This window comes from Arvicola amphibius, chromosome 8 (assembly GCF_903992535.2).
Source record: "Arvicola amphibius chromosome 8, mArvAmp1.2, whole genome shotgun sequence".
NCBI classification, from domain to species: domain Eukaryota; kingdom Metazoa; phylum Chordata; class Mammalia; order Rodentia; family Cricetidae; genus Arvicola; species Arvicola amphibius.
In genome coordinates this window covers 114,060,404-114,076,343 of record NC_052054.1, presented here as the reverse complement: position 1 = coordinate 114,076,343, position 15,940 = coordinate 114,060,404, and the positions used below count along the sequence as shown (strand labels likewise).

The 15,940-nt window shown below is 45.6% G+C and overlaps 1 protein-coding gene across 1 annotated transcript in view; it reads right to left on the bottom strand.

Moving 5' to 3' along the window:
* The window catches only part of Epha4 (EPH receptor A4), a 141,133-nt gene extending 139,936 nt beyond the window's left edge, over positions 1–1,197 (bottom strand). The window contains exon 1 of the mRNA XM_038339013.1: positions 1,093–1,197. Within this exon, the coding sequence (XP_038194941.1) occupies positions 1,093–1,183 (91 nt within the window). The 5' untranslated portion in view covers positions 1,184–1,197. The remainder of the gene's footprint in view (positions 1–1,092) is intronic.
* Positions 1,198–15,940: the final 14,743 nt, after the last annotated feature.

Sequence of the window (15,940 nt, the reverse complement as noted above, 5' to 3'; positions counted from 1 at the left end):
GGTACCCGGCACAAAACGTCCAGGTCTATGCAGGCATCCGCGCCAGGTACACATTTGCACACACACACACACACACACACACACGAGAGAGAGAGAGAGAGAGAGAGAGAGAGAGAGAGAGAGAGAGAGAGAGAGAGAGGAGAGAGACAGACAGACAGAGACAGAGAGAGTCCTCTCCTCCCTCTGTGCCCATCAGAAACTAATGGTCACTACCTCTCTCTCACCTCGGACAGAAAAAGAGACTAACAATCCCTCCAGCACTCCCCAATAGACAAACAGAAAACAGCACCCAAAAGGGTCCCGTCGGTCGTGCATGTCCTTTCTAGACTTGTCCAGTGCACCATTCCAGAGAGAGAAGCTTAAAGTGGGCCGTGTTTAACTCGCTGGCTGGTCCCCTAGATTTACAGGATGATCTAAGGATCAGGGGTAGGGGAGAGGTAGGCCTGAGATTGCAACATCCAGGGTGAGCGGCCCGGTGGAGAAAAAGGTGTCTGAGGCCCAGTGCTGGAAATCAGGTCACCGGCGCCCGACAAGCGGCGCCACCACCACTGCGCTGCAGAGACCAGGCAGCCGGGTCCCGGGAAGCGCAGCGCTGGGAAAACTTTGCAGAATCCCGGGCTCGCAAGGCTTGGACAAGAGACCGGGAGCGCTAAGCCTTCACTGCGCTCCACAACTGCGTTTCCCCTCCAAGCCTGGGCTGCTGATAGGGAGGACTCGCCGCACTCGGGTTTTTTTTGTTTTGTTTTGTTTTCAAATCCTGGTGTTAGCCCCGTGTATCCCCTCGGGGGTCCTGGAGCCGGCCCTGCAGGCGAATGCAGATAAACTTTGGCCTTTCGCTACAAACTTGGGTAGAGCGGCAGCTTACATCAGTCACCCACTCAGTTCAGGTTGCCTGACCGTCCTCCGTTTCCCCTTCGAGATCCCCTCTGACCTACACCTTTCTCCGGAGTGGGGACGCAAGGCTCACGCCGCGCTCTTCTCCCCCCCCCCCCCAAGCCCCCCATGCTAACTGGCTCAGAGCTCCCGAAGACCATTCATCAGCTAATCACCCGCTCCGGGTGCCCGACCTCAGAAAGGATGCCGGGCTCTTACCTTCATTCGCGGGGTATACCCTAGAACCGGTGACAGCGTCGGAAATCCCAAAGAGAAACGAAAAGAGGACGAAATAGAAAATCCCAGCCATGGTTCGCCGATGCCAACGCTGCTCCTGCCGCTTCTATCCCAGTGGAATAAATGCTTAAGTTAGGAGTGCAGCAGTCTGAAGACATTGCCAAGAGGGTGGGCCCGGGCTGTGACGTACGCCCGCCAGTCCGGAGCCGGCGACCAATGGTAGTGCAAAGAAGGCGCCTCGGCCCCGCCCCCACCGCGCAGAGCCCGCCCCGGGTCCCGCCCCCTCCAGCCTCCGCAGGGCGCAAGGTCTCCGGAGGCTGGAACCGCAGCAGCGGAGGGTCTCTGCCCTGGTGGGAGTCCGTGGGCCTTGTCCTCCGACGCCTCGGGGCTCGAGCCCCTGGACGACAGAGGGAACTTCGAGAGACTGAGCTGACGGTGGGGAAGGCCAGAAAATGTTGGTAGCCTTCCCCCACTAGTTAGGCGGTGTGAGGGGTTGAAAAGCCTCCCGTTGAGATGAAATAAGTCTGAAGTTGACCTGCACCTCGGCTCTTGTCTCTTGCTGAGGTCGTCGGGTCGCCGTCCCGCCCGCCCCAGCTCAGTTCGGGCGCTCTCTGTCGCACGCCGCCACAGTTACCCTCTGCCTCAATCCCCGGTTTTGTGTCTTTACGGTGCTCCTCCCTGGGAAACGCTTTGGGGTAGGGGGTCTTTCGTAGCCCATTTACTCGTTTCTTTCTTAGTTACCCAGCCAAAGAAGCCTAGTCGTCTCCAGTGTTTCTCCAGCAGCAAGGCGCAGCCACTGTCCCCAGTCTTTCTGTCGTCGGAAAGTGCCTCCTGTCCGGATTCGGGTGTTCACATAGACCAAGCCCAGAACCGGACTATGCAGACTAAAATCACCCCGCGACGGCCCAGTAACCCACTGTGCAGTTTCCAGGAGAGTCCCTGGAACCAGGTCTAGCCATTCTGGGACACCTAGGTGTAGACGGGAAGGGTGTAAGAGTGCGGACACCTGCTGCACAGACGGGCAGACTGAGGAGGGTCGCAAGCTGCCTGAGCAGTCACCACGGCTGAGCTCCGACGTCTCCCGGTGCAATGGGGACAGTCTCCCAGGAGACTAAGGGGAAAGGCCCTTCACGCAGAAACTTGCCCCACAACCCCGGGTTGTCCTGGGTGCCAACCGTCAACCTCTTAGGGACGCAGGCACCCTCCGACCGCGGTCGGTCCTCAGATGCTCAGTCCACGGGAGAAGCCACTTGAGCGCCAACCGGAGACAGCAGCTCAGCGAGCTACCTGGTGACGAGCCCCGGATGCAACTGGGTGGCTGGTCCCCAGGCGTTTTGAGGGTTGGGATTCCAAAAGGCGCGCCTCCCTTGCTCCCCTCAAGCCGCCCCTCCTTTGGCTCCCTTCCGGGCCGGGTTTTCCTCCTGCAAGTCTGGGTCTCAGCCCAAAAGTGATGCCAGGAGGTGGAGGAACCTTGCAAACCGCGGGGACAGAAGCTCTACGTGAACCAACCGCGCCACCTGCCGGCCAGATGCAGGAGCGCGCGGGCCCGGAGCAAGGCAGAACGGACAAAGACGCCGAGCCGGCCAGACAGCTGGTCCAAATTCGGCTAGTAATTTATTTATCCACTTGCCCAGGTCCTGCCACACTACGGTGTGGGAAGTCCTGTCGCATCTCCCTCCGCCTAGACCACGAAAGATGGACTCGAAAGACGTTTCGTGGAGAAATTTCGCACTCGACATTCGACGGATTGCTTGAGTAGCTTGTCCCTCAAATGGAAGTCTGAAGTAAAAATCCTAAGGGCATGGCAAGGTGTGGAGCCGAGAGCAAATCAAGCGTGGCTTCAGGAACTTCCTGGTTATTGTCGTGGAGAACCTTCCAGGACTCAAGACCTGTGCTTGCAAACTCAGACCCGGGTAATTACAACTTTTACTTTTACAGAAGGTGAGAGCGCTTGGAGAGGCAATGGGCAGTAACTGAGCTGGTGGCCCCAAGGGACAGGGCATAAGGCTCCTGGCATTTGGCCTCTGCAGCGAAAAACCTATTGGAATTTCACCCAACGGGGAAGTGGCTTTCCGTTGTTGTAACTACTGATTTCACATCAGTGAAGCGGGGGCGGGGAAACTATGCACACGGGAATATATGTGTGTATGAATTATTAAAATAACCGCGCTAAATTCCCCTAAGAAAATCTCGATTCTTTCATGTGTCTTTCTGGGTCTTACAGAAATAAATAAACAAATAAATAGGTTCTTGCCATTTGGCAGACAGATTCAAAAAGGAAAAGAGCAACTCAAATTCTTAGAAAACATTTTTAAACAATAGATGCTGGTTGTGTCTCGGCAGGAGAGCGAGTACTATATATTATCTATAGTTGAAATAGAAAACTACCTGCCTGTCTCGCTGAAAGCAATAACATTTCCAGAACACGCATCCCACCCTATGTGCTCACTGCATATTAACGGTCTCTTCCCTCTGCAGATGCCTGAAAAAGCAAGCCATCTTAAGCAAGGACACAGTTCTCTCTTTCCCCAATTCCCTTTCTTACTTTTTTTTGTAGGAATCCACAGCAACCCAGCTGCTAGGAGAACCCAGAAACTATAGCTAACTGGGGGAAAGCGCACTGGTGAAACCGCTGGGCCGCCCTCATTGTTAGTGACCGCTGAAGGGACAGCTCTCCTGTCCATTGGGACAACGTAACCTGACAAATACGATTCTTTCTTAAAATAGTGCAGAGATGAAAGCTTAGTATCGGCCCTGTTGGCCACCAATTCAGAACTGCCCAGTAGTCGGTGTACACTCTAACACCCTGGGGCTTTAAGTGTGCCTATTTATAGCAAGCCAGGAGAGTCACATCAACACAAGAAAATGCTATGGTTGCAGCTACCACCCAAATCACTCGCCTCTCACATAAAATACCTCATGGGGTATGACATACACCTTTAGTCCCAGCACTCCAGAGGCAGAGACAAGCAGATCTCTTGTGAGTTCCAGGGTAGCCTGGTCTACATAGTGAATTCTACCCAGGACTATACGGTAAGATCATGTCTCGTTACATACATACATACATACATAAAATATATATAAAATTAAATTACTGGATTTATTTAAGGGAAAGGACCCCACTCATAAGAATTCAGGTATAGTTTGGGACTGCTAAGATACATGTCAAAATATATGTGCTAATAAGCATACTGAAAAGGATAATTTAGGTAAGCTTTTGTCCCTTTGGTATGTTGCCTACCACTAAGTCTTGAGCTACAAATTAAACTGAAAATGCTGAGTTGAATTAAGGCAAGGTTTTAAAAAAATATTTTGTTTTTTAACATTAAAAATGTGTGTATGTGTGGACCATATATTTGAAGGTACCTGCAGAGTTCAGAAAGGGCTTCAGATGCCCTGATATTGGAATTACAGGTGGTTGTAAGCCACTTGACCTGTGAGGGCCTGGGAATTGGGGGAGGTTGGGAACCAAACTCTGGTTCTATGGAAGTGCAGCAGGTGTGCTTAACCCATGAGGCGCCTGTTCTGCCTCCACAACAGTCTGTATATGGATAAAATAATAACTGTAGAAATGATGACATTGAGAAACCATTAAGAACTTAAATGTGCAGGGCAGTGGCGCACGCCTTTAATCCCAACACTCAGGAGGCAGAGGCAGGCGGAGCTCTCTGAGTTCTAGACCAGCCTGGTCTACAAGAGCTAGTTCCAGGACAGACTCCAAAGCTACAGAGAAACCCTGTCTTGAAAAACAACAACAACAACAAAACAAACAAACAAACAAACAAAAACTTGAATGTTCCACCTTCCGGATGCTATGTGAGAACGAGGGGCCTGAGTTGACAAATTCCTGGAATGGGAAAGGGTGGAAAATGATTTTGAGTTTCTTCCCTTCCCTCACTGTTGACTGATGACAGCTGACCTTCTCTCTCAGATTCCTGGATGATTCACCAGGATTTGAGGCCAGGATTGTTTCTCCAAACACAATAGATGCGAAAACAACCTAGTAAAACAAGAAGAAAGGGTGCTTAAAGGTCACTGATAGCTCCCACCTTCTCCAGGAAAACCTTTGTGTTCCCAAATACCACATTTGGTGGGCTTCCTGGGGGGTCCCAGTTAGAGATTTCATTCTTTGAAGTCCAGGCTGTGGCATGGTGTTTTATGCAAATGAGAAGCAGGCCTCTTATCAACCCTTTACACCTGAGAAAGATGGCGGCAGAGCCCAGATTTGGGTGGATCAGGAAGGGGAGAGAGTAGCCACAGCAAGAGACCTTTTGGAGCACCAAATAGGCAAGGGCTGGCTAGAGTATCCCAGAGGCTAAATGTTTGGATTCTCCCCACTTCCTTCCAACCAAGTTTTCTCTTGTGCTGGCCAGTGTAATGTATACTCTAAGACCGAGGGGTTTTCAGGTGCGCTCCTGTTTATAGGAAGCCAGGAGAGTCCCACAGACATAGGAAAGTGCTACAGTTGCAACTATTACCCAGGTCACTTGCCTGGAAAATGGAATACCTCACGGGATGTGGCGCACACTTTTAATTCCAGCACTCCACAGGCAGAGACCAGCAGATCTCTTGTGAGTTCTGAGGTAGCAATTCCAGGGTACCAAACACCTTGTATGGAAGGTGTCACAGGCTCCTTCTATGGCTTGTGATGTCATGTCACCTCTCATGTTGTCATGTGAGAGACCAGAGAAATGGTCACAAGACTCTCCTCCTGCCGCCCCAAAAGATGGTGCAAGAGAGCAAGGGCACAGACAGGAACCCTCTGGACAACCCTGCCCCAGATCTAGAGAGCCTTTCACCCAATTTTCAGATACCAGGGATGGGTGAGGTAGAGGTGTAGGGGAGGTGGGGCTAGGGGGGGTCAGAATTCAGATCAGACATTTTGTATCTGTCTTGGACTGCATGGTAAATTCCAGCTTAACATAAGAGTTACTGTATTTTTTTTTAACATGCCCTAATGGAGTGTAAAACAATCTTTACTCTGCATCTTTCCATACAATATCTATGATACAGGTTCCCTCATTTTCATGCAAATTGTGAAAGCCAACCTGCGTGGCACAGTTATTGACAGTCTTTTGGAACATATTTATGTGTGTATTTTATGTTTATGAGTGCTCTATTTGCATGAATGCCCGAATCATGGAAGAGGGTATCACACAGTAGAAGGGATCAGATCCTGTTATAGATGGCTGTGAGTCACCATGGGGTTGTTGGGAACTGAACTCAGGACCTCTGGATAAGCAGCTGATGCCCTTAACTGCTGAACCGTCTCTCCAACTCCCCTATTTTAATACTATAATCGCCGGGGCAGAATTACTAATTGGAGATCGTCATTATTTTTTGATAATAAACTAACAGTCGTGTGTGTGAGGAAATGGAGTTTGTACAATTTACAAAAACCACTTTAAGAGAGAAATAATTATCTGCTTGGAATACATAAGTTCATAAGCTTACCACTGCGGTCCCTCCCCATTCTCCCCTTTCCTTTTTTTGGAAAAATGGTGCCCAATGGCAAAGAAATTCTAGAAGAAAGTAGTATTGAACATGACCATGTTTCTGCATGATGAGGATTTAAGTTTAGAGACCTAACTTCCCCTCCCCCACCAGCTTAAAGCATGTACCGAACATTTATTTCCCACTTTCCCCGCAATCTCTGGCTGTTCCAAAAATGTTGAAAAGGCCAGGCTCTCTGTTTTGTTACGCATCAGATAAAGACTTTGAAGGTTTCTTTAGCTCCTGGAATGAGTTTAGTTCTGGAGGAAATGCTGCTTTCAGGGCTGTATTTCTTTCTGTCTTTATTTCTTCAGCCCAACCGTGTATGCTGGCTTTTTCCCTACAATGATTGTGCTTCTCGGAAGAGGCAGGTGATCTCTGGTTTACAAAGTGAGTTCCCCAGGACAGCCAGGAATAAACAAACAAACAAAAAGATGGGGCTTCTGGACCATCTTGTCAAACATCACTAAAGATATGTAGCTACGACTCCAAGAAGCATGGCGTAGGGCTCCTTGTTTTTCTGAATTATATACCACTTAAACTCCAATGGAAAACTAATGAAGGCCTTTTAAAGCCAGACCAAATCGTTTCTCCTCTGGAGGTAATACAGAAATGCAAATTATCAGCATTGGAGTGCTTGGAACTGGCATTGTTTAGAGGCTTGCTTGACACATGTTTAAAAGCAATGGAGAGTTCCTAGAAGTCTAACTCAGAAGCTTTGTGACAAGCACGTGTTCGACCACTTTAAACTGCTCCCAGGAACCCTTTTGCCCATAGGTACCTAGAATCCCACATGATGATGTGTATGTCTGCATAAATAAACTGGCTTAATTCAGGCAATGGATCTGAAGTAAGGAGTAAAAAGAAACAGCTAGAAATGGACCAGTGGACTCTAACTGACATTTGAAATATATCAAGTTTTGTTCTTTCTTCTGTTTTTTAAAAAATATTGTTATGGTCTATTTAACTTTATTTTATGTGCATTGGTGTGAAGGTGTCAGATCCCCTGCAACTGGATCTTCAGACAGTTGTGAGCTGCCATGTGGGTGCTGGGAATTGAACCCAGGATCCTCTGGAAGAGCAGTCAGTGCTCTTAACCACTGAGCCATCTCTCCAGCCCCTTGTTCTTTCTTCTTTGTATTTAACTCCTCATAGGCATTCACCCCAGGCTCTCCTCTTTCTAGACGATGAAGATGTGAAAAATTAAGCTTGAAAATTTGAAGAATGGTATCCTTGTGAACTTTATGATTAATAAGTTTAGAAAGCAACCCCTTAGCTGCCTCTAAGTTTATTGAAGGCTGTTTGACCTGTGTGGGATTAATCTTTGCTCTGCAGAGAGGATTTATCTGTTCTAATGGATGTAGAGTTTACTGCATGCGACTTAATCCTCACTGCTGTGTTTATAGTTAGTAGGTGGAGTAGTAGACAAGTAACTACTCCCAGTGTCTGTCACTGTCATCTCTTGGAGCTCTAAATTACAAGGACTTGAACAAGCACACACAGTTGAGAGTAAGATTCTGAAGTACGTTCCCCTTAAGAGCAAGGTCTGATGACTGCCATCTGCATCTGCCTATTTATATTATGGGAGACACCTATCAGAGGCAATTGTACACTGGCAGGAATTAATCAGGTCCATCCGACTAAATGGTCAGTTTACTGCAGCTCAGGAAAGCGGGCCTCATTTCCTCTGGATGTCTCATTAGGATCTCACCCGAATCGCCTACGGTTTTCACTCGGATTTTTGCAACTGAAAATGCATTGGTAAGCGTCTAGCTGTAAGCTGTCTCCCTCCTCCCCGCCCTCCCGCCCCCCCACCCCCCATTGGTTACGTTACTCCAGACCTTACAGCCCAGGTAGAAAGAGCCGAGGGGATAAGAAAATTGGGCCTGCATTGTGTTTTCCCACATACAGCTTTCTTTAGTGATGCTCTTTCCACCTCTCTTTACAGGATGCGTTTGTGCGTTTGACAGCTATCTATTTCTAGACCGGAGTTCTTCTTATTCGAAAGACCTGACTTAAGATGGGCCAGCTTTAAAATTCTCTCCCATATGTCCTCCATGTGGTTAATGATCACAGAGGTTCGGCTCTGGAGCTTTGGAAAGGCCCGCGATTTAGAAGCTTCCCCTGCTTGCCTTCTCTCGCTTTAATCTGCTCAGCTCTGTCTTTGCCGTGCCCACCTACACACAGCTGTCCAACCTTTCTGCTGTCAGTCAAGTGACAGACACGGATAGAAGCTTTGTGTGCCAAGGCCTCCTGAGGCCCGGCACCATATTTAGATGGAAAGGGAAGGGGGTGGGGGAGGGAACACGAGCGATTCTTCCAAGGCCAGGGGTTGAGGGAGGGGGTGTGTGTGTGGGTAGATGACTGGTGGGGGGGCTTTGGTGCAAAGCGCCTACAGAAACAACTTTCTCAAACACACCAGAAAATTCAAGCATGTATACCAGCCCCCAACATCTGCAGCCCAGCCACAATGTAATGTAAAATCTCCCTGGAAAGCCAAGCATTCCAGGGCCGGTGGAGGCAAAGGATAAAACTCCCTTGTGTCCCTTAGCAGAGCTCCATGCTGGAGACGAGCCCTAGCTTCTCTCCTAGTTTGGGTGATAGAGGTGCCTCTCTTTTCCTTGGACTCTCTGCTACTTAGCTGGCCTGTAAGTACTGGTAATGTCTCTTTCTACACTTACTCCAGAGCGTTTGGTTTGGATAGCTGGAATTGCCTGAGGATGGTTCTGCTTTTGATTTTGTACGGATTTCATCCTCTGAGATTCGATGTCTTAATACTGGGAGGAGGTTGCATGTGGTGACAAGACGCCACATTACTGAGATGTCTCTATTTGGATGGCAGATGACGTCAGTCTTACAGCTTCGGAAATGAAAACTCCAGTCAGTTGGACTTGGGTGGCTAGGTTGCTAGCCTGAATTGAGACACTGACTTTATTCAAATTACTTTTCTTTTTAGTTCAATGCCATTCCCATTAGAGTTCATTCTGTTTGCAGGATCACACCATGTAGCCCTGGTTTGCCTGAAGCTCACTATGTAAAACCAGGCTGACTTCCAACTGGTGGTCCATCCTCTTGCCTCTGTCTCCTGAGTGCTGAGATTACATGTATGGTCACCTCACCTAGCTGAATTGTGGTCTTATAAACTTGACCTCATATTTCCAGTCAACTGAAGCTCAGGATTTTCTCCAAAATCCTAAATTTACCATAAAATTACCAGAAATCCTAACATTTTTCTAACAATAAGTGGATTTTTACCTACTTGGATATGAATTATATTTGCTTCGAATTCAAGGTAACATGAAGGTATATATCCTAAAATAATTATAATTTGACCCAATAATATAATAAAACCAACTGTTTCCACTAGCTGTATTCAAGGTTTTTGTTTTTCCTATTTTGTTTTGCTTTTACCCCAGATCAGGAAGTAAAAGGATACAGCTGTGAGAGATAGCTATTTGAATATTATCGTTTGTCTCTAGTAAGAATCCTCTGTGTTACTGTGTGTCTAGGAATATTAACTGTCTCTCATCACAACTGGGTCTCTCATCGGACCAGGCAAAAGGCAGGCAGCCATGACTCAGAAGCAACAGTGTAACCAATAAGCCTGAGCAAACAACTTTACAACCCGGAGCTTGCTTGGGATGTTAACACAGATGCTGGGCAAATCCATGGGGAATGTTTGGCAAATGTTTGCTCCACCGCGGCTCTAAAACTTGTTGAGTGCAAAGCTAATAATTACCAAGTCACAATAATTTGGGGACTTTTTTTTTCCTCAGCATAGTTGTTCTTCAAAAATAGTGCTTTTTAAAAAAAAAAAAAACAACAGTATAAAAATAGGAAAAAAGTGCAATAGATTCTGGAAAACCATATGTGCTCATATACATGATAGAAGACCGGCAGACAGCAAAAGCTTTAAATTTTTAAAATTGAAGACCCACTGCACAGACTCTCCAAGGATAATTTACCTGTTTATTATTCTGTAGTGCTTTGCTCTTCATGTTCTGATATAACACGCATGTATAATTGAAATTGACTATCACTCAGGGTTCAACTTTTTTTTGACAGTTGATTACTTTTCAAAAATCCCTCCAAAACTGGAGGGAGCAAACTGAGTAGTGCTCAGAATGAATATCTCAAAGCTCTGGGAACCCCCCCCCCAATAATTTACAGTCAGTTCTGGGGAGAAGCAGGCTTTTAGGAGAGCACCTTCTCAGGAAAAGAATGGTTGTTCCAATTTCAGTTTGCTTTGGTTTGGTGTATTCCAATGCCAAGTGAACCCAGAGAATATTTGTACAAACCTTATACCCATGTGTGTACACACAGGCACTGAGTTCCCATCAACCCTGAAATACAGTTGTCAGCAGCGGGGGCTTCATCAGCTACAAAGAATATACCTTCCATGTAACATCTGTAGCAGTCTGAGCCAGAATAAACACAGTTTTCATGTAGGAGGGAGACGGATGGTTAATTGTTAGAGGGGGAAAAAAATCAACTCTTTGAGAATCAGCACCTGTAAAGAAATGGCCTCATATCTCAGTATGAGTATTGATTTTTTTTCTTTCCATTCTACCATGCTGATTTTTCTCTTTGACTCTTTCTTCATTATGAGAAACATACATTTTCCCATGTCCATTTAGTAATATATCGTGGGAAATAACCATAAAAAATAAGTTTCAGGAGGTGTGTGTGTGTCCTTACTGTGTGTGTTGGGGGTGGGGTTCCTACTCTGGGAGACAAGTCCCTACTGTGTATATGTAGAGTTCCCTACTGTGTGTATGTTGGATATTCCTTTTTTTGATTGTTACAGGTATAGAGAATATAGTTTCTCCCATCTGTGGGAAGCTCTAGATTGCACAGGATTCACATTGCACTGCCTTTTGAGTCTATTCACTAAGTCGTTTGGGAAATAGATGTAAACTTTCACACGGTGGCTTTCTGTCTGCTACACCAAACGAATGGCCGCGTGTCGTGCCAGCTTGGACAAATGTGCCCACTTCTGTAAACACACTTTCTCATTTCCCCTCGTCTCTGCAGCAAACTTGCCATTCGGGGAGCTTGACCACTGTCCCCTCAAACCGCAGACATTTGTTTCTTCTTCTCACTGTTTGTTTTACCCCAGCAAACAGAAGAAAGAGCTTAAACTTCCAACGCACACGGACATCTTAGCCGGTTACAGCTGGCTGGCTAAAAAGTTTAACAGCTTAGAAGATTCAAATTGGTGGTTACAATGAAGCCTAGGGAAGGGAGTGCTTTTTAGTTTTTACCCTCTTGCTTCCCCATGCCTGACCTTTCTCAAGTGCTGCAGTAATTAGACAACATGCAAAACTTGCTTCTTCTTGAGTGTAGCATAGTACATGCATGTACAGATTTAATCTCGGCGGTTTTGTTCCCCCCGTTTGAATCACGTGCTTTCGGCTAAAGCAGAGGAGTCATTGCAAGACTAACACTGAGCTAAGCTGAGGCTCAGCTGAGCCAGGCTGCGCCCTGCCCTCATCCTGAAACACATGACGTAGCTCTCCTCGTGGGTTTCACATTCTGAGGAAAGTGGATGCCTGAGTGAGAACGTCCATGCCTTCGCTTGTTAAATTGAGCTCATAACTATGGGCGACCTCAGGATGATCTCAGGAGTGACACACCTTGTATTTGTATCCAGCCACCACAGAGTGGCTGACACACATAAGAGCTTTCTCTTAAGATTGCAGTGCCTTGAATGGATGAGGTCCCAGACAACTGTGGTAAATCGCTTGTTTCCTTAGTATTTGAGAATGTGAGGACTTGTATGATACACACATGTGATGTATGTTCCTGTACATGGTAGGTGACCATGCCATTGTCTATCTGAAGGGTGGAGGAGAACGCTGACTGTCCTCCTCTGTCCTTCTCAGCCTTGTTCCTTGGAGGCAGGGTCTTTTCCTGACCCCGGAGCTAGACCGGTGGACAGCAAGTTTTGGGGATTCTCCTCTTTCTACCACACAGCCCTGAGATTACAGGCATGGTATTTACCTTCTCAGCAATTTAGAAATGTTCAACACCCTACACTGACTATATGTTCACAAGAATGCACTAGATCCCTCCCAATACTCACTCTTCCTTTCTAAGATTTTGTGCCTTGTACTCTTGTACAGACACATCACACTCCTAGCCTCTCGAACCAATGTTCGCCTTTCTGTTCCTGTGAGTCAGCTTTGCTTAGATCCTATCCATATTGATGCAAATGACAGAAGTTATGTAGTTTTAAAAGACTTAATAGTATTCCTCTACACACACACACACACACACAGCATGCACACATCATTTTATCTGGATACATAACTATGTTGATATGCCTTGTCTGTTGCTAATAGAATTGCAGACACATCTTTTAACAAGCTGATTTAATAACTCGGGGATAAATACCCATACGTAGGATCACGGATAGGATTTTGTTTGTTTGGTTGGTTCATTGGCTTTTGTTTTGGTTTCTAAGAGACCTCCATTCATATATAATGGCTATAGTAACTCTCAGTTCTATGCCAGTGTGCAAGCATTTTCTTGTCTTCACGTTGGCACAGGTGTTAGACTTGATTAAGGACAAATGTGCTGTTGATTTGTGGGGATGCTTCTTCCCATGAGCAAATGCATGTGTGTCTGTGGAGGCATGTGCACATGTGCGCAGATGACCACAGAGGTCAGAGGACACTGCATCTCGGGAGGAAGCTGGAGTAACAGGCTGTGATGAGCTCCCTGCTCTGGGTGCTGCAAGCCAAGCTGTAATCGGGATGAACAGCACATGCTCCTAACTCCTGAGCCATTTCTCCAGCCTTCACCAACCTTTATACCTAGAGAGGTAAATATTGACTTTTAGCTACTGCAGTGTGTGTGTGTGTGTGTGCACATGTATATCGATCTACCTGCAGGGTATAATCTCAATTTCTTTCCCATACCTGGCACTCATGTTAAACTCAGGTGTCTGTAAAATGGCTCCCTCTAAGTATAGCTGATGCAAATCTCAATGGGCAGAAGGAGTGTTCTGCCTGTAACGTAACAAAGCAGAGCATGGGCCTCAAGCAGTTTAATGTGGGGGAGCTGTGGAAACATACCAAACAACAAAAGGAATATCATACTAGAAGCCTTCAGTTCTGAATTGTTTGGCATTAGACAATCTCCTTATGCCCCAGCCTCCAACACAGCATCCAATGGTTCCTCAGACTCAAAAATAACACAATCTGAGTCCTAGCACGTTCTACACTTTGCCCTTGAGAGAAAATATTCACCACCAGTCATTTCAAAATAATCATCTACTGCGCATGAAGGAAAAAGCAAACGGTTTGTAGGCAACTTGATGCTTTGTGGGCAAGCTCTTTAGAGGAAGAATTCTACAAGTGTTTTCTAAGGAGAATAGATGGTTTTTTACTTTGCATCTTATAGGAGAGTCTGTTTTCCAAAAGTTCTTGTCTATAAAACCTCAAACCTACTAAAGAAATACAGAAAGCACTCTGTGTGTGAATGCTAGTTATAATATTAACCTTTACCGCGTGTGTGAATGTAAGCAGAAGATTTCATAACTCATGTCACAGTTAGAGGGTCTTCATAGAAAAGAAAAACCCAGCCCCCTTAGTTTTGCATCTTCCAAATAGCAAAGCAACACATCAACCAACAGATGGACGCATTTTTAATCAGTCAATCCATTGCCATCTTTGGGTTAGAAAATACACTTGCAGGTTACAACAAAATCTTTCACTGGGTTAAAAAACAAAAGTAAAACCTCAGAATCACAGGTTTCATGAAAAGAATTATAAATTTTAATACTTTGATAACCTATTCAGAGCTTGTATAGTGATAAATTAAGCTAAATTATTGGTGGAAAAACAAATCATGCAAAATAATTTGAGGTTATTGTAAATCTGAGGCATGAATAGAATTGCCATCAGTCCCCGGCTTCTTTCATGTTTATCATTCTAACTGAGTTAGTAAGCTGACGAGATCCCATTCAACTCGGGGTTGTTGCTGCAACGCTGTTCAGAGATATTCTACAATATTATGCTTCTGCTCTTAATTTGCATTATACTGACAAATAACTTTAGAAAAAGATGTTCTTTGTTTTGGAGAAATTACTACAAAAATGAGAGGATAATATTTATCAAAGGAAGCCAGATGCAACATGACTGAAGGTTTTCAGAGATTATGCTGGGAGGGTCCCGAATTTAAACGACTCTCTTTTTAAAAAGAATAAAATAGTCTATCAGATTATCCGTTCACACACAGAGTAGAAGGAAAAATGAGGTAATTATTGCCATAATTCAGGCACTTAAAACTTTCCTTTCAAATATCTAAATGATTGATATGATAATTTTGAATGAATAGTCAAATTACTCTTTCATAGTTTGCCTTCTCATTACACGAACAGATACAACCTAAGCATGGATGGAACATTTGGAGATGTGGACCGCGAAGCTCACAGTTTGCAGTACCTTACGGCATTCGCCCACCTATCCATAATCACTTACCTTTGGCAACATCGGCAGTGACGGTTTACCGCTTCTTTAAGGCACCAGCTTGGAGCTTTGCCTCCGAGACCTGAAGCATGTCTGCACAAGAGATTTCGAGGCAGGACAGTGAGCCATGATTGCGCATCTCTCATCAGTTATTGCGGCCCACACCGATATATACTGCTCAATAATAACACAACCATGGAGTGAGGAGTTGCATGCAATGATAATTTTTATAGTATTTTAGCCAACTTAACAAAATTTGCTAATGTCAAAATATTGCACACTTCTGCAGAAACTGCAAAACTGAAAACATGGGCGCTGAAATGGAAATTCAATGATTGACTTTTAAGTGAATCTGATGATGGCTTGTATAAATTTTCTTTTTACATAAATTTTCTTTTTATATATTTAGTAAGTTAGAAGCACAGACTAGAAGAGGGAACAAAACATTCCCAAATCAACAACTCAGGTATAGAAAACAAAAGAAACACCTGGACTCTTGTTTCTTCACACACACACACACACACACACACACACACACACACACACACACCTATTTATCCTTCCTCTCTCTCTCCTCTCTCTCTCCCCTCCTTCCTTCTTTTAATTTGTTCTCACTCTCTCGTGTGTATAAAGTTGAATACACTTTTTATCTCAGAAAATTCATGAGGGGGCCTTCAAGATGGCCCAGTGGGGGAGGGGTGCTTGCCATCAAGCCTGATGACCTCTGTGTTGGAAGGAGAGAACCAACTTAAGTTGTCCTCTGACCTTTACAAGTATGCTGTGCACATGTATGTACAGCCATACACACACACACACACACACATAAATAATAAATAATTTAAACACTTAAAATTGATGAGGAA